Source organism: Passer domesticus, chromosome 12 (assembly GCF_036417665.1).
Source record: "Passer domesticus isolate bPasDom1 chromosome 12, bPasDom1.hap1, whole genome shotgun sequence".
Taxonomy (NCBI): Eukaryota; Metazoa; Chordata; class Aves; order Passeriformes; family Passeridae; genus Passer; species Passer domesticus.
In genome coordinates, this window is record NC_087485.1 from 9,199,516 (window position 1) to 9,213,286 (window position 13,771).

The window sequence follows — 13,771 nt, forward strand, 5'->3', positions numbered from 1 at the left end:
CAGCTGTGGTTGAGGTCACTCATTTTACATGTAAATGGTGATGCCTTATTTTTCATTAAAAAATGGCACTCTCTCTCCATGGATTTGCAGACCTTTATATCATAATCCCTCTTGTCGAGGCAGTCACCAGAAGTAAATCTTTGGAAGAGTATTGGTCCTGTCACGCTCTTCCAGTCCTACCATAAAGCAAAGTGCCACCATACAAAGAACTGAAAATGCCAACTTCAGGCTGCAGAGTTTACCAAGGTAAGACATGTTAAGCATAATTTCCTGGAAGCTCCCCCCAGTCCCTTAAGGTAGACAAAGTACCCTTCCCACTGTACTAAAAATAAAAAGACTCAGTTGTACAAGTAAAGTCTTTTAAAAAATATAGATTTATTTTGAGAACACGAAGCATCAGCAGAGGCACAATTATAAACAGAGAAAGTAAAACATGGCAATGAACTTGCGACCAGACTGCAAGCAATAACTTAGAGGCAGAGGTTACCATTTCATATATGAAAACCTGCTGAAAGTTGGTTATTATTGGTACTAGACAGTCTAGGCTTTGCTCATCTCAGTTTTAATCCAAAAATATCTTCTCATTTAATCCCTTCTAAGTTTTTATTGAGAAGTATTTGCCTAAATAGCTATATATTTTAAATACTGCATAAAGTGCATTCAGATAAAGGATGGAAAAAGGTAAAGGCCCAATTTCCAATACACTAGAGGACTGAGGCAAAACATATTCAAATCATTGACTAGAAAGAGCTTGGTTTTGAACCAAGCCCCAAGAACACTGAGCAATGGCACAGTAATGCAAATACACTTTCTAGGAGACAGCTTTAGATAGATACTAAGTACTGGAAATATGGTTTGACAGCATATTTGCCTTTCAAGCTTTGCAGAACAAGGTCACATTCCTCTGTTGATAATTGCAAGAATAAAAAAATACGCTGAAGCTTGAAATGCCCCTACCAATGTGATCCTGAACAGTTGTTACTGTAAACAACATGGTATTTATTTTGAAACAGTCCATTAATTTTAGGTGTTACTGTCTGCATTTTCCTCCAGACTACAAGCTACTATCTTGGAATTCCAATTTGTTTTTTGTTGTTAGAAGTGCAGCCATTTCCATCTGTCACCAGCCTTTAGGCCTAATGTGGTTTTTGTTAACATCAGTGAACCAGAATGTCTTGTTCAGAAGCTTAGGCTTTCTGGTTCCTAAGTAGTTAAGGGCAATCTAAGGACAACCAAAAAACATAATCTTAAAGTCTCAGCTTCCTGTAACTCATTTGTGTGTCTCAGAAACTTGTGAATAGCTGAGAGATACTGCAAATTATAACATTCTAGCATAATTTTTTTCCCTTAAGTCATGTTGGGAATCTGGAGGAATTGAGCAGTGCCAAAAATACCACTTGTTTTGAGACAAGTGAACTCCTCAGTCTCCATTCCAAGAGGTCACTGCAGTGCTGGAGCCTCGTACCCCTCTTAGCACACCTGTTACTTTTGTGGAAGCATGAACTTGGAAGACACTGAAGAACATTCCCAGTACTGTGATAGTGACATTAAGGACTGAACAGTGGTTTTCCCCTTACAATCAAAAAGGAATAACTCCTTCTGATATGAAAAAAAAAAAACCAAACTTTTTTGAAGTTGTAACTTCCATCTCTAATTTACATCAGTTGTGCTTATGAACAGCTGGGGAAAAAATTCTGTAAAATTCAAGAGCTGAATTATTTAACTCTTCTCAGTCATCCTTTTTGTCAGAGGTACTTGAGATATCTTCCTCATTGCCTTGAGGACAGACTTTATTTCTTGCAAGTGGTGTTGTTTCTGAGACCAGGGCTGTGCTCCTAACTGGGCTGTGTTTGCCTTTGGGTGGCTCAGTGTCTTGCTCCTCAAACACACCTGACTGGTGTCTCTGCAGATCTATATATGTAGTAAACAATGAGGCATATTCTGGATGCTTGAGTGCAAAGTTCTTGAACTCCTCTGAAAAACATTAAAAAACACAGATATTGTAGTGCAGCAACAGAATCAAAGAAAACTGCAGTGCCTGCTTCTTTCACTGAAGCTGATCTCCAGTTAGTTCCCTCTAAGAAAACCCAAGAGTATCATACAAAGTATCTAGGTCTTTGCTTCAACAGTTCTCCCCAGAAACAAGGCATGAGAACCATCAGGGAATTTGAGGGAATTAAAAAAGGAAAGTCCCTGCCAATATGACTATCAGAGTATTCTTTCTAACAAAAGGACGTTAACTTACCATAGGAGAGCTTCCCGGTTTCATCTGTATCTATTTCTTTAAAGAGCACAGAAACATCAAGCTCAGGCAGCCTCAGTGCTGACTGAATGATACAAGAAAACTCATCTTCTGTTATAGTGCCATCCTCATCCATGTCAAAGAGCTGGAGAGACAGAATGTGTAGAAATACTTTGGCATCACTTTGCTTATGAACCCTATGTGCACATGAGCCACTCATCGTGGCTTTCCAGCACTCAGCAGCTCTGTGAACAATGCCTGGGATTTGAAGAGCCTGGAATAAGACTAAGCAGACACTTTGCAAAGCAATGTTCATGCTATAGCAGGGAATAGAATTCTACCAAAACAAACAAACCTCACAGCACTGGTTCACTGATAAAAATAATACAAAACTGATAAAACATAAACCAAGATGTATGTTTATTGTCACCATGAGCTATGCTAAGAGTCTACTGGATTCAGCCAGTCTCTACTGGAACATCTTAGGTTTTAGTCTCCATTTTCATTAGGTTATAGCACATCTGCTGTCAGATTAAACTTGCGCTCATAGTTTATGCTCTGACATACCTAAATTTTAGTATATGTGATTGACCACTCACTAAGGAATTAATTGTAATTAACAAGGAATTTGGAATGCAGGTTCTTGGAATGCAGGCAGTTGATGTACATTGATCATCCCATCCTGCCCAGTGCAATGACAGAAACCATCTGCTGTGAATCACCCCTGGAGAAATACAAGGGATGGACGGCTGTAATTCTTAAATACTTGCTACAGGCACACTTTGCCATTGTGAAAGAAAAGACATTTAGTGGCACAGAAAACAAATAGCAAGAGGAACCCATAGTTCCATTTTAGACTGAAGCAGGCTTTTACCAGCTAAATGAGTTGTTTTGTGTTGAAACTGGAAATTAAAACAAATTACTGATTTTATTATCAGCACACCTGTTAACATACTGAACATTATAGTGTAGGAATCAACACAATGGAACAGCAACAATAGCTGCTAGACTTGCTTCTTCATAGGAATCTATACTGATAAAACATCCCCAAAAAATAACAAATCACCTTGAAAAGCTCTAATGCTTATCTGAAAAGAAGCCAGTGGATATAATGGATTGCCAAAAACTCTGTGGTACTTCCCAAGTATGCATCAGTACTAGGAAGCTTACAATGAACATGAGTGGTATCCCAATTAATTTCTCAAAAGAGTTCATAAGACCACACTAATGGGTAAAACAAGTGGATCTGTGTCAAAGAGCTACTAAAAAAAGAGCCAAGGATTCACAACATGGGCATGCCTGGTCACATATTGTCTGCATGTACCTGAGATGTGAAAGGAGCTACTGCTCCTTTACTGCTTGTACTATCAGGGCCCACAGGACAAGCCAGCAGCTCTTAGATGTAGCCCAGTTTTCAATGTGCCAGTCCTGAACAGCCCTTGAATTTTTTTCTCCTTCCTCTTTGTTAAGAACAATGACTCTAGTGAAGCTTGACCCACAAGAGGGTATTACTCCATCTATTGTGACATTGAAGAATCACAGCAGAAAAAAACCTCAGGCAAAAAAAACTACAAGAGCTGCTGAATCATTTTTGGAGTTAGCCTGCCAAGTTACATATTCATTAGTGCCTTCAGATGGCTTTTGAAACCCTTCTCTATGATGCCTGCAATTCTTCCCCTCCCTTTCACACTCTAAATGTCAATTGGTTTAAGAGAATTACTCACATTTGCATAACAGATTGAAGCTATAAACTTATGATTTGAAAGCTAACTGACTTACAGTCAGTCTTGATTTGTCAGGTTTGTAGATTTATACTAAATGGAACTTACCTTAAATGCCATCCGAATCGTCTCCTCAGTGTTGGCTGGGTTACAAAGAATAGACAAACCAATCACATACTCTCTGAAGTCGATGGTGCCATCTCCATTCTGTAACCCAAACATGCATGGCAGTAGTTATAGTTAATACCAAAAATCACTTTAAAAGCTCTTCTGTGAATCAAACACAACACATGCACTAAGACATTTTACAATACTAGAGGTTTTTGTTCTTCCTGGGAAAAAACCTAAGAGCTCACTAAATCTGTAATGCTAAGGCTGGAGTAGCAATATACATGTTTTCAATAGCTACAAACTGGGTATGGATTTCTATTTTATGAACAAACAAAACACAAACAAAAAAGATTTAAAACAACTTAAAGTTCTTCTTTAGCACATGGCCTTCAGGAAGGCTCTGAGAATAACTGGAATCCACGTTTGAGGTAACTGTAGCAGTGCATGCAGCACTGGCACTTGATGAAGTTCAGAGACCAACGCAACACAACCCAGAATCAACAGGCCAAGAGTAAGGATGCTGCTTAGAGTCTGAACCTTCAGCAATAAAATATATGTCAGTGAAAGGACAACTAAATCTACCTGGTTTATCTTAAGCTTTCCTCTGAAGCCTATGCACTGCCCTACATGCTATTTGGAAGCCACTGCACTGTCCTACCTTTTAAGCCAGAAAGACAAGGAATTCATTGGAACAGCCTCTGTAATAATTCCAGTTCTGATCTGAACAAACATTTCAATGTGTTAACTACAAAGCTACATCAACAAAACTTTTGAAGCTTGCTTTGATGGGATTTGTGATTAATTCTGTGTAAGATGCATTATATTTTCAGACAGGGAGAATGGCAGATGCCTGATGAAATCTATGCTTATGTCAGTAATGTTTCTGTCACTATACTGGAAGTTTCTTGAGTGTTTTGGGAAACATCTGTCTGGGCAAAAGCCATCTGCAAACCTTAGATGGTGGGACACAGAGCAGGTAATGACAGCATAATAGAGATGACAAATAGACAAGAATACATTGTTTTGAATATTCACAGTAACGGCATTCATCAAAAACATTTTAAAAGCAAACTGAAGTGTAAAGCAAAGTTCCCTTTGTGGATGAAGTGTTTTGCATTTCAACAAGAAAAACATTTTCTTAAGAAGTATGTATGAGAGCAACACAAAACTTTTTCAGCCAAGTGAGAGAGGGGTGGTCAGCTGGGTAAATCTGCAGCAAAGGACCAGACCAGATTCTATTTCCGGCTCTCCTACCAACTTCTAATGTCCCCTTGAGCATACCAACCTAAACCTTTCTGCTCTTGGTCTTCTGCTGCTGAACAGGGCAATATGTCAGGGGAGAATACTAAGGCTGCTCTGTAGAGTGGTTTGAAAATTTTGGGTGCTATGAAACAGGGATTTTAGCAACTGAATTTAGATTTTGAGACAGTTCTTGATTAACAAAATATGTGTAATAATATAATGAAATCAATATTATTAACCTGTCATCATCAAGCTATACATTTTGCAGGATTTAAATCTTCTAAGATATAATTTTATTTAGCATTCAAAACCAATGCAGGTCTCTTTTGCATAGACAACTGCTGTATTATTTATATTGATGGTCTAACTGATCCTTTTGATTGATCTTTTGATTGACTTTGAACATCTTGTACTTCAGAAACCTGTGAATTTCAGGTAAACTTTTGAGCAAGGATATGAATAAGATATGAACTTTTAAGTTACTTTCATGGATGTCTAAGGGTTATAACTTTTGTCAGTTTTTAATCATTAGAAAAGGACAAAGTTGTCTCATACACATTGTTTTATTTGCAAATCTGTGTTCTCATTGTGATGCAGAGTTTGACTTTCAGCATTTTCTTCACATTGTCATTCTCAAACCTAGTTTTAAAGCGTAGCATTACAAATATAAAGTCTAAAAACAACTGAAGCAAGAGTGCAGATAATAACTGTTCAAAGTTCCAGAGAATATTATTTTTGGATAGTTTTGCAGACTGTATTCTTAGAAAAGGATTGTTTGAAGTGATTAGAATATTTTGAAAATTTATTTTCAAAGTTAAGAATATTTATCACAGTAAAAGAATTGGGAAGTAAACTTTAAAATAATTTAATGAAAAACAACTTCTGAAAGAAGTTAACACAGTTGTGGCACATGGAAATATGACAAGAAAAAAGACAAAATAAAGGTCATATTATTTTCGTTAAAGTGTGAAAACTCAGTAATCAAAACTGAGTGCAGTCTGATAGAAAGAACCCCAGCCATTTTAGTAGAAAATAAAGTTACTATGCTTGCAAGATCATGTTGTGACTAGTTCTACAAAACTCTAGGATGCTGGCTAACTTCCAAATGCTCTGGCATTCTGGTTAAGGAGAAATGATGGGGTTGCTGCCTGGGAAAAGAAATGGAAGTTAAACTGAAAATACAGGAAAACTTGAAGTGCTTGTGTAACACCACAGCAAAAAGCACTTGCAATTGTCTTTCCATGCATACCTAACTGTGTTTGCAGCCTATGTATCCAAGAATATTTTAAGGAAGCAATGTGTGAGCTAAGCTCCAGTTCTCTAAATGGTAAAACAGAATTTGGTTATGCTACAAATATGCTACAAATAATATTTGTAGTTATGCTACACAATCAAAAACATAATGTAACCTTAACAACTCTTGTTTTCTTTAAGGAAGCCAACTTTCTGCTACTATTTTCCCTATAGCATGCTGTGGTAACTGGGGTTTTGTTGTTGGTTTTTTTATATAATACACTAAATCTTAGACTTTGTAAAACAAGAAAGTTGCACTATCATAGTATATTTAGATTTGCACAGGGACTGCAAGCCAGATGCAGTATAAAGCTTAAAGCACTACTGCATCAATACTTTAGAGGAGGTTATCACTTTACCTCCTGCTCACTTTCCAGTTACTCAGAGCCCAAATGGCACTACGTGGCATAATGGATAACTGAGTGCTTTTCCACTGAAGAACTGGGAGGAGGCTGAATGCCATGAGGAAGGAACTGGCCTCTTTTATCTGGGATAGTATGAATATTTTTCTGTTTGCTATTAAACAAAGTGCAGGAGGAAAAAAATCTGGGCACAAATTATAAGTTAGTTTCAAGTAAAAGGTTTCTGCAAGTATACCAGGGAGGATAGCTCATCAATTTGAAAAATACTATTTGCAAAGTGTAAGTGCAAGATTTAGAAATCGAAGCTATGGAAAGTTACAGACCAAACCAAACTACACCACAGCACCCCATTAACATGTAGATGGCCTGCAGGTATTGTGTGGTATTCCTCCATGAGTCACATCTGGAGACTGCCTCTAGTGCCAGGCTGCCAATTTAACTCCTCTTTTCACATTCCAGCCAGCTCCCACACACCCAAGACAATTTTCGTTTAAAGCAGTAGAGCCTTGCCAAGAAATCTGTTTTGTGCAAGAGACGTTTTTATCAACAATGTAATCCTTAATTCAAAGAAATGCACTTTTGACAGTTCATGTTATTCCTTTAATTTTTTTACTCAGAAGTTGACATCTTAGCCATTACTGCATAACTACCTTGAGTCGGATGCTGCACGCTGATGAAATTTCACTCAGATAGCCAAAGGTTGACTTTGGCTCTCTGTCTGCTATGTGACTGCATAATTATTTCAAGTTTCTCTAAATATAAATGTAGTATTTTAAGTTGTTTGCTTCATAACTATGTTTAGGCTTGAAGGAAAGAGAGAAAAGACTAGTTCATGGAACTGTAGGAAGGAGATCATTGCAGAAGTAGCCTCATGTAAGTCTTCAATTTTGTCCTGGCCACCAGATAGAACTGACAGTAAAACTGAGGTTTTGCTTCAGCAGCCAAGCATGAAAAAGCAGAAGTAGAAAGGAAATGGAATGATTATGTAAATTCACTGATCACTACAGTTATTGCAACTCTAATGTTCCCCTTGTTAGAAATAACTGCACAAGAGTCTACCAGTGACTGCCTTCAGGCAAACAGCCTTTATTCCAGCTTAGTGACTGCTGACAAACCAGAACAGCAACATCAGCACCAAACTTAGCAGCTTTTTTATGTAATAGTTATACTCATATACAAGCCACTTTACACGAAAAACTAACTGAACTCTGATCTTTCCAATATATTCCCTAACCTTAGAATCTAGGATTTTCTGAACTTACGCAACTGCCCGATCAACAACCTACACAAACCCCTCAGAAAAGCAGACTAATGCATGCACAAGAAGAATCACTACACTGGAAGCAGAGCCATCTACTGCTATCTACATCTGCCTTAGAAAGACTAAAGGCAAAGACCACAGCTGTGCAGCAGAGCAGTATAGTCCTCCAGGTGTATCTGCCACACAAACACTTCACGAATACATGGTCAGCTGCAGCCAGTCTTCAATGGTCACTCTGACGTGCCCACTTCCATCTTGGTCCAGGGACTTGAAGGCCCGGAACATGCTGTCCAGGCGCACCAGGCAGCTGATGAAGCTGTTGAAATCCATGCTGCCGTCCTCGGCGGCGTACCTGCGCACGACCACGCGGCACAGCTGCTCATTCAGCTGGAACCCCGCAGCCCTCAGGGCGCTGGGCAGCTGGGCTCTCCCAACAGTGCCTGACTGGCCAGCATCGAACTGCTTGTACACATACTGCCACTTCTTGATGTTGTTCCACAGGTACTTGAACTCCTCAAAGCCCAGCTTGCCGCTTGTGTCGCTGTCCATGACGGCGACCATGCTACGGCAGGTGTCCAAGCTGAAGCCATCCGCCTTCAGGTCTTGGTGTCTGGAAAGGACTTTGTTCAGGATGTCCCTTAGCTCGGTGGCACACACTTCCATATCATCTCCAGCCAGCTGGGCAAACAGGCGACGGAATTGTCTGATCTCATCACTCTCCTGAGCTTCCACATTTGTAAAATGATTGCGAGGAGGCGGAGGTGGCTCTGGATTATACTGAGCTGCCGCTTCACTTATAAGGTTGACGAGGCCTCCAACAAGTCCTCCAATATTCCCTGCACCTCCACCTCCTGTCAGGAGCCCTCCAAGGCCACGTGCAAGGCTTCCTCCACGACTACTACCACTTCCTCCACTTGCTCCACTCAGCAAAGCTTTAGCAAGGAACATTGTGAAGATTTTCTGAAGTGAGTTACGCGGAGATCCAGTGTTCTGTAGCTCTCTGAAGCTGTTTTCTGTCTGACGTGGGTGTGGGCAAAACACAGCTTATCTGCATGCTTAGACTTCACCAGGTCTGTGCATGTTTCTGGCTCCCAGTTACGTCTCACTAGTTTCTGTCAGGTGTTGATACGCCCCTATTTCTTTTCTTCTTTGCATTGTTATGTTTATGTGATTTGAGAAATCATTTTAGAGAAAAAAATAATGAGGTTGAAACCCACAAAGCAGAAGTCTCAGAATGCTTGTGCTCATATCTGAAGCAATTTGAAACCAGCCCTGTTAGATGAGCATGATTGTTCCTCAGTTGTGCTCATCTTCTTAAAGGTGAATGCAGCCTTGCACTTCTTTGTTGTCATAATCTTTTATTCCCTCAGAATTTTAGAGAATTGAGCATTACTTTGTTAGTTCTGGTCACTGATGTTGCACCATATAAAGAAAGTGAAAGGAGTATGATTGCCCTTAATTACTCTGGTTGTCACTGCACATTTCTGATGCAGGTACTGTGCTTCAGGACTCAGACATGCCTCAGGAGCCAATGGTCCAAGATGAGGAGGCAAGAATGACAAAGGCCTGATGTACCTAGGACTGCTAGAGCTTCAAGGCATTCAGCAGTTCAGGAAATACGTCTGACTCTTTTAGAGCTTGTAAAAACTTTTATGTGGAAAAATCCTGAAACAGTTTTAATGAGCATATACCATGGCCTCCCAAGGACAGGTGTACTGCTAAGGCTAACTGATCAGGAAGAGTGATGGTGAGCTGGGAAAGCTCTTATGGTAAGAGAAAAACCTCCAGTCCACAGGCACTTGCAGGACAACAGGCGGTGTGCACTGGAGCACATGTGGAGGCCTAGAAGTAAGATTAATTCTATCTCTGCTCTAGTCATTGATGCTTTCGGTATAGAGAGAAATGCAGCCATTTTTGTCATTCTCAGAGAGAAGTAGGAAATTGGAGAGATTAGCACTGAGTAGGGGTAAAGCCTAAGTGATCATGCTAACACACAACCTCCTTTCCTGGTGGAGAGAAGCAAGAGGAGTCCCTGTAAAATCTAACAGCACCCTTCACAAGCACAGCAGGAACACTCCAGTGCTCCAGTTAACACTCCAGTTAGCTTCACTCTGCCTTAAATTATCTAATTAATTACAACAGCTAACTAAGCTATCAAAATGTACATAAGATCAAAATCTGCAGTTGGCCCAAGAAAATATTCAGCTACTACCAGCATGAAGATTATTGTCTGATACTGGTGCAGCAACTTGGTCCAAGGGATGGCTGCCATTTCTCACAAGGCAGAAACTAATGAATATTTTCTCCACTGAAACTTATGAAAAAAACTGTAAGAGTCACCTACCTTGCTTACAGAAACTGTTAACCAAGAAGCATTTATTAAGCTGGACATAATGAATTATAATAAATATCCTTTTGGTACGTGATTTCTAACAAAATATTGTCAAAAAGTCAGTTAACCAATTACTTACCCTGTCAAAAAGTAGAAACAGCTCTTTGAGGACATCTGAAATAGGTAGCTTCAAGTACTCAGCAAACTCCTCAATTCCAATTCTTCCCCCTTTGGAAGCACTTGCAATAGCAGCAAAAGTATCCAACTGCTCTCTGATATGATTCCATTTTAGGCTATGCAAACATGAGGGAGAGGAGATATTTCTATACAGCAGTTCTCGGACAGATGGAATTTTAGTAGGAGTTATTACAGTGCTCAAGGATGAAAAACTGCCAAACAGGGCATGTGTGTACAGCATTTCTAATGCTGTACTTCAGACCAGATATTTTACTTTAAATCAGTAATTAAGGACTGCTCCTCTCTGGTTATTAATATTAAAATCAGGCAGTTCTATGCTTGGGTATGTCAGACTTACACAGAATAACTTCCCAAACCTAGAATTGTCTGTCCAATTACTAGGGTGCTCCAGCAGAGAGCTTTTCATTACCATAAATTCAGGTGTAGCAGTGTTTTGCTGTATCATGCTCTAGGCTAAGTATTTCCCTGACAGAGAGAGCTCTGTTAGCAAGATCTCTACCCAAACACCAGTATTGCCAGAGCCTCAGAACTGCCAGATCTCTGCACAATACACCACTGCACCTCAGTAAGAATAATTAGGATTGCCATGTAACTGTTCCAGATGGAATTCTATAAATGGATATATAGCACTTAACAATAAGTCAAGATTTATTGGACACATTCAGATTTCACCACAGCCATGCCAGGTTATTTGATGGAGTATGGTTACATGGCTCAGTCCTCAAATTCCACTGTATCTAGACAGAAAAAACTGACATCACTAGTGACATATGGCTGCACAGTAAAACTAAGGACAGTAAGCTGAAATTTCAGGCTGGAAAGAAGGTTTTTTACTTCCTGCCATAAGCTGCCAGTACGTTACCACTAAAGCAATTTAAATTTCCACCAAGATTACCAAGGAGTACTGCTCTACTTTTCTCACCCTTTGGTGAGAACAATCTTTTGTCTGGCAATGCTGGTTACAAAAATTACTCGGGATTAGTCCTTACTGGGATTTTCCTCATCTCTGATTTCCCTGTAATTTATGTAAATTGTATGCTTAAATACACTATGTTACACATGGCCAAGTCTGTAGTCTGGTTATTTAACCTTTGGCAGACGGCCATCAATACCTGCAGCACTTTAGTAATTATGCTACCAAGCAATAAAACTTCCCTTACTTGAGTTTCTTGCTAATTTTGGTGAACTCCACCAGCCCAGCTTCCATGGGTAAAGTCAACTGCCCTGCTGAAATCATCAGCCTGCAATCTTCAAAAGTGTGATCAGTGACTGGCACATTCAAAGCACTGAAACATAATTAAGGAAAAGCAAAATAAATTTCTTATATATGAAAATAACTTTTTGTAGACGATTTCCCTTCTCTGATATGTGAAACAAATGGTAATTCATTCTTGCAGTGCTGCAAATAGACAAAGCAATATACACCATTTCATGAAACTGTGAAACCACACCATGAAACTATGTTATGGCAGCACCATGAGGTTTTAAGATTTACAGTCTTGTAAATGCAGCCCAGTAATGCTGGAGAACAAACCACCACCCATTCTCCTTGCCAAGCAAGGAGAGATCATTTATTCAAATTTTCTATGAATTGAACATACTGTGTTCCAATGTATACCTTTTTTATGTTCCATGTAAAAGCAATCAGGGTAATCTAGTACAGGATTTTGACACCTCTTAGTGAAAATCTAGAGCAATTCCTATGTATAGGACCCAGGACTTGATCAAATTGTACTTTATGGTTAGGCTATATGTGGAATTGCTAATAAAAATAAAAGAACAGTTCTCAGAGGTTTTATTGATGATCAGTTACTTACTTTGCCATGGTTTGTCTGACTCTGTTGGCAAAAAGAATTGGATCATTCTTTTCTTCCTCAGTAGGAACATGAACAGGCAGAAACTGAAAGGGATAAGTTATCCAATCAATTCAGTAGTTACCACTTCGTTAGGAACATGAGCAATTTCTTATGTTTGTTTGAGTGTGCGAGAACAGGAGAAAAACATCAGCCATGCAATGAAAAGACTGGGCACTAGAGGTCTCAGCCACCTCAGAAACTGCTCTGCTCTTCTGCCCTCCCCACACAAATGAGATTTACTGCAAAACTCTCAAGGATTGGTAGAAGCGTCTTTAATATGTAAAATCAACCCTCCAAAGAAGGAAAGTGTAATAAATACATACTTAGTTAGAAGATTAAATGCTGCACTGGTAAGAATGTGAGCTTGAAATACTGCACACTTCTTTTCAAAGATCCTTTTAAAGTGATGTTATATATTAGACTAGTGTGTGTGAGAGTTTTAATGTTTTTAAACACACACTGCAGTCCCATGTCATACCGTGTATCTGTCAGCATGTGACTGGTAAGTTTCCCGTACACTTTTCCCTCCTGACAAAAACATTAAGGAATCACAGTTCTGAGCTGTACGTAGTACACTAACTGGATACAATTCAGAACTCCAAGCAGAAGGTAAAAAATCCCAACAACCCCCTCTCTGACCACACCTAGGAAACACCCCAGCTATCTAAATGGAAACATGTTTACTACTGAGGGTTCAGTATTAATATGTAAATACTTGAAAGTACCTTTTCACCAAATTAGCTTCTGGATGAACTATTATCTATTGTGGCATGAACCAGCACCTGTTTGCAAAGTGGTGTGTGCAGAGGAGTGCTTTGCTCTTCCTACTTCAGTCTACAGTGTTTGCTCACAGTTCTGTTTACTGTGCCTTTTCCCAGCTATGGTTATCATTTATCTGAGTTCTGCTGCTCTGCACCCTAACCTTAATTCCTAGAACACAAAGATTCCAAAATAAGGTGCTGCTCATAGTTCATTGGAAGAAAGTTGTTAATCATGTGCCGGTATGTTGCTTTAGTTAGTTATACTGCAGTTGCTGGTGGTGCATTACTATAGCGCTTACTGTCCCATATAAACACAGTTTGTCCTGAACAGCCATTTAAAGTTTGTTTTTAAGGAATGCTTTCTCTTTATGATTAAAATCAATGAGTTTATG

General features: G+C 39.3%; 2 protein-coding genes across 2 annotated transcripts in view; both read right to left on the bottom strand.

Moving 5' to 3' along the window:
• Positions 1 to 355: 355 nt before the first annotated feature.
• The window catches only part of LPCAT2 (lysophosphatidylcholine acyltransferase 2), a 30,721-nt gene continuing 17,305 nt past the window's right edge, over positions 356 to 13,771 (bottom strand). Inside the window, exons 9-14 of the mRNA XM_064387216.1 lie at positions 12,580 to 12,662; positions 11,923 to 12,048; positions 10,704 to 10,857; positions 4,072 to 4,170; positions 2,246 to 2,387; positions 356 to 1,974 (exon numbers count right to left, since the gene is read on the bottom strand). Of these exons, the coding sequence (XP_064243286.1) occupies positions 1,730 to 1,974; positions 2,246 to 2,387; positions 4,072 to 4,170; positions 10,704 to 10,857; positions 11,923 to 12,048; positions 12,580 to 12,662 (849 nt within the window). The 3' untranslated portion in view covers positions 356 to 1,729. The remainder of the gene's footprint in view (positions 1,975 to 2,245; positions 2,388 to 4,071; positions 4,171 to 10,703; positions 10,858 to 11,922; positions 12,049 to 12,579; positions 12,663 to 13,771) is intronic.
• CAPNS2 (calpain small subunit 2) lies at positions 4,180 to 10,692 on the bottom strand. The gene has a single exon (XM_064387217.1). The coding sequence runs from the start codon at positions 9,178 to 9,180 to the stop codon at positions 8,425 to 8,427; it is 756 nt and encodes a 251-aa protein (XP_064243287.1). The 5' UTR covers positions 9,181 to 10,692; the 3' UTR covers positions 4,180 to 8,424.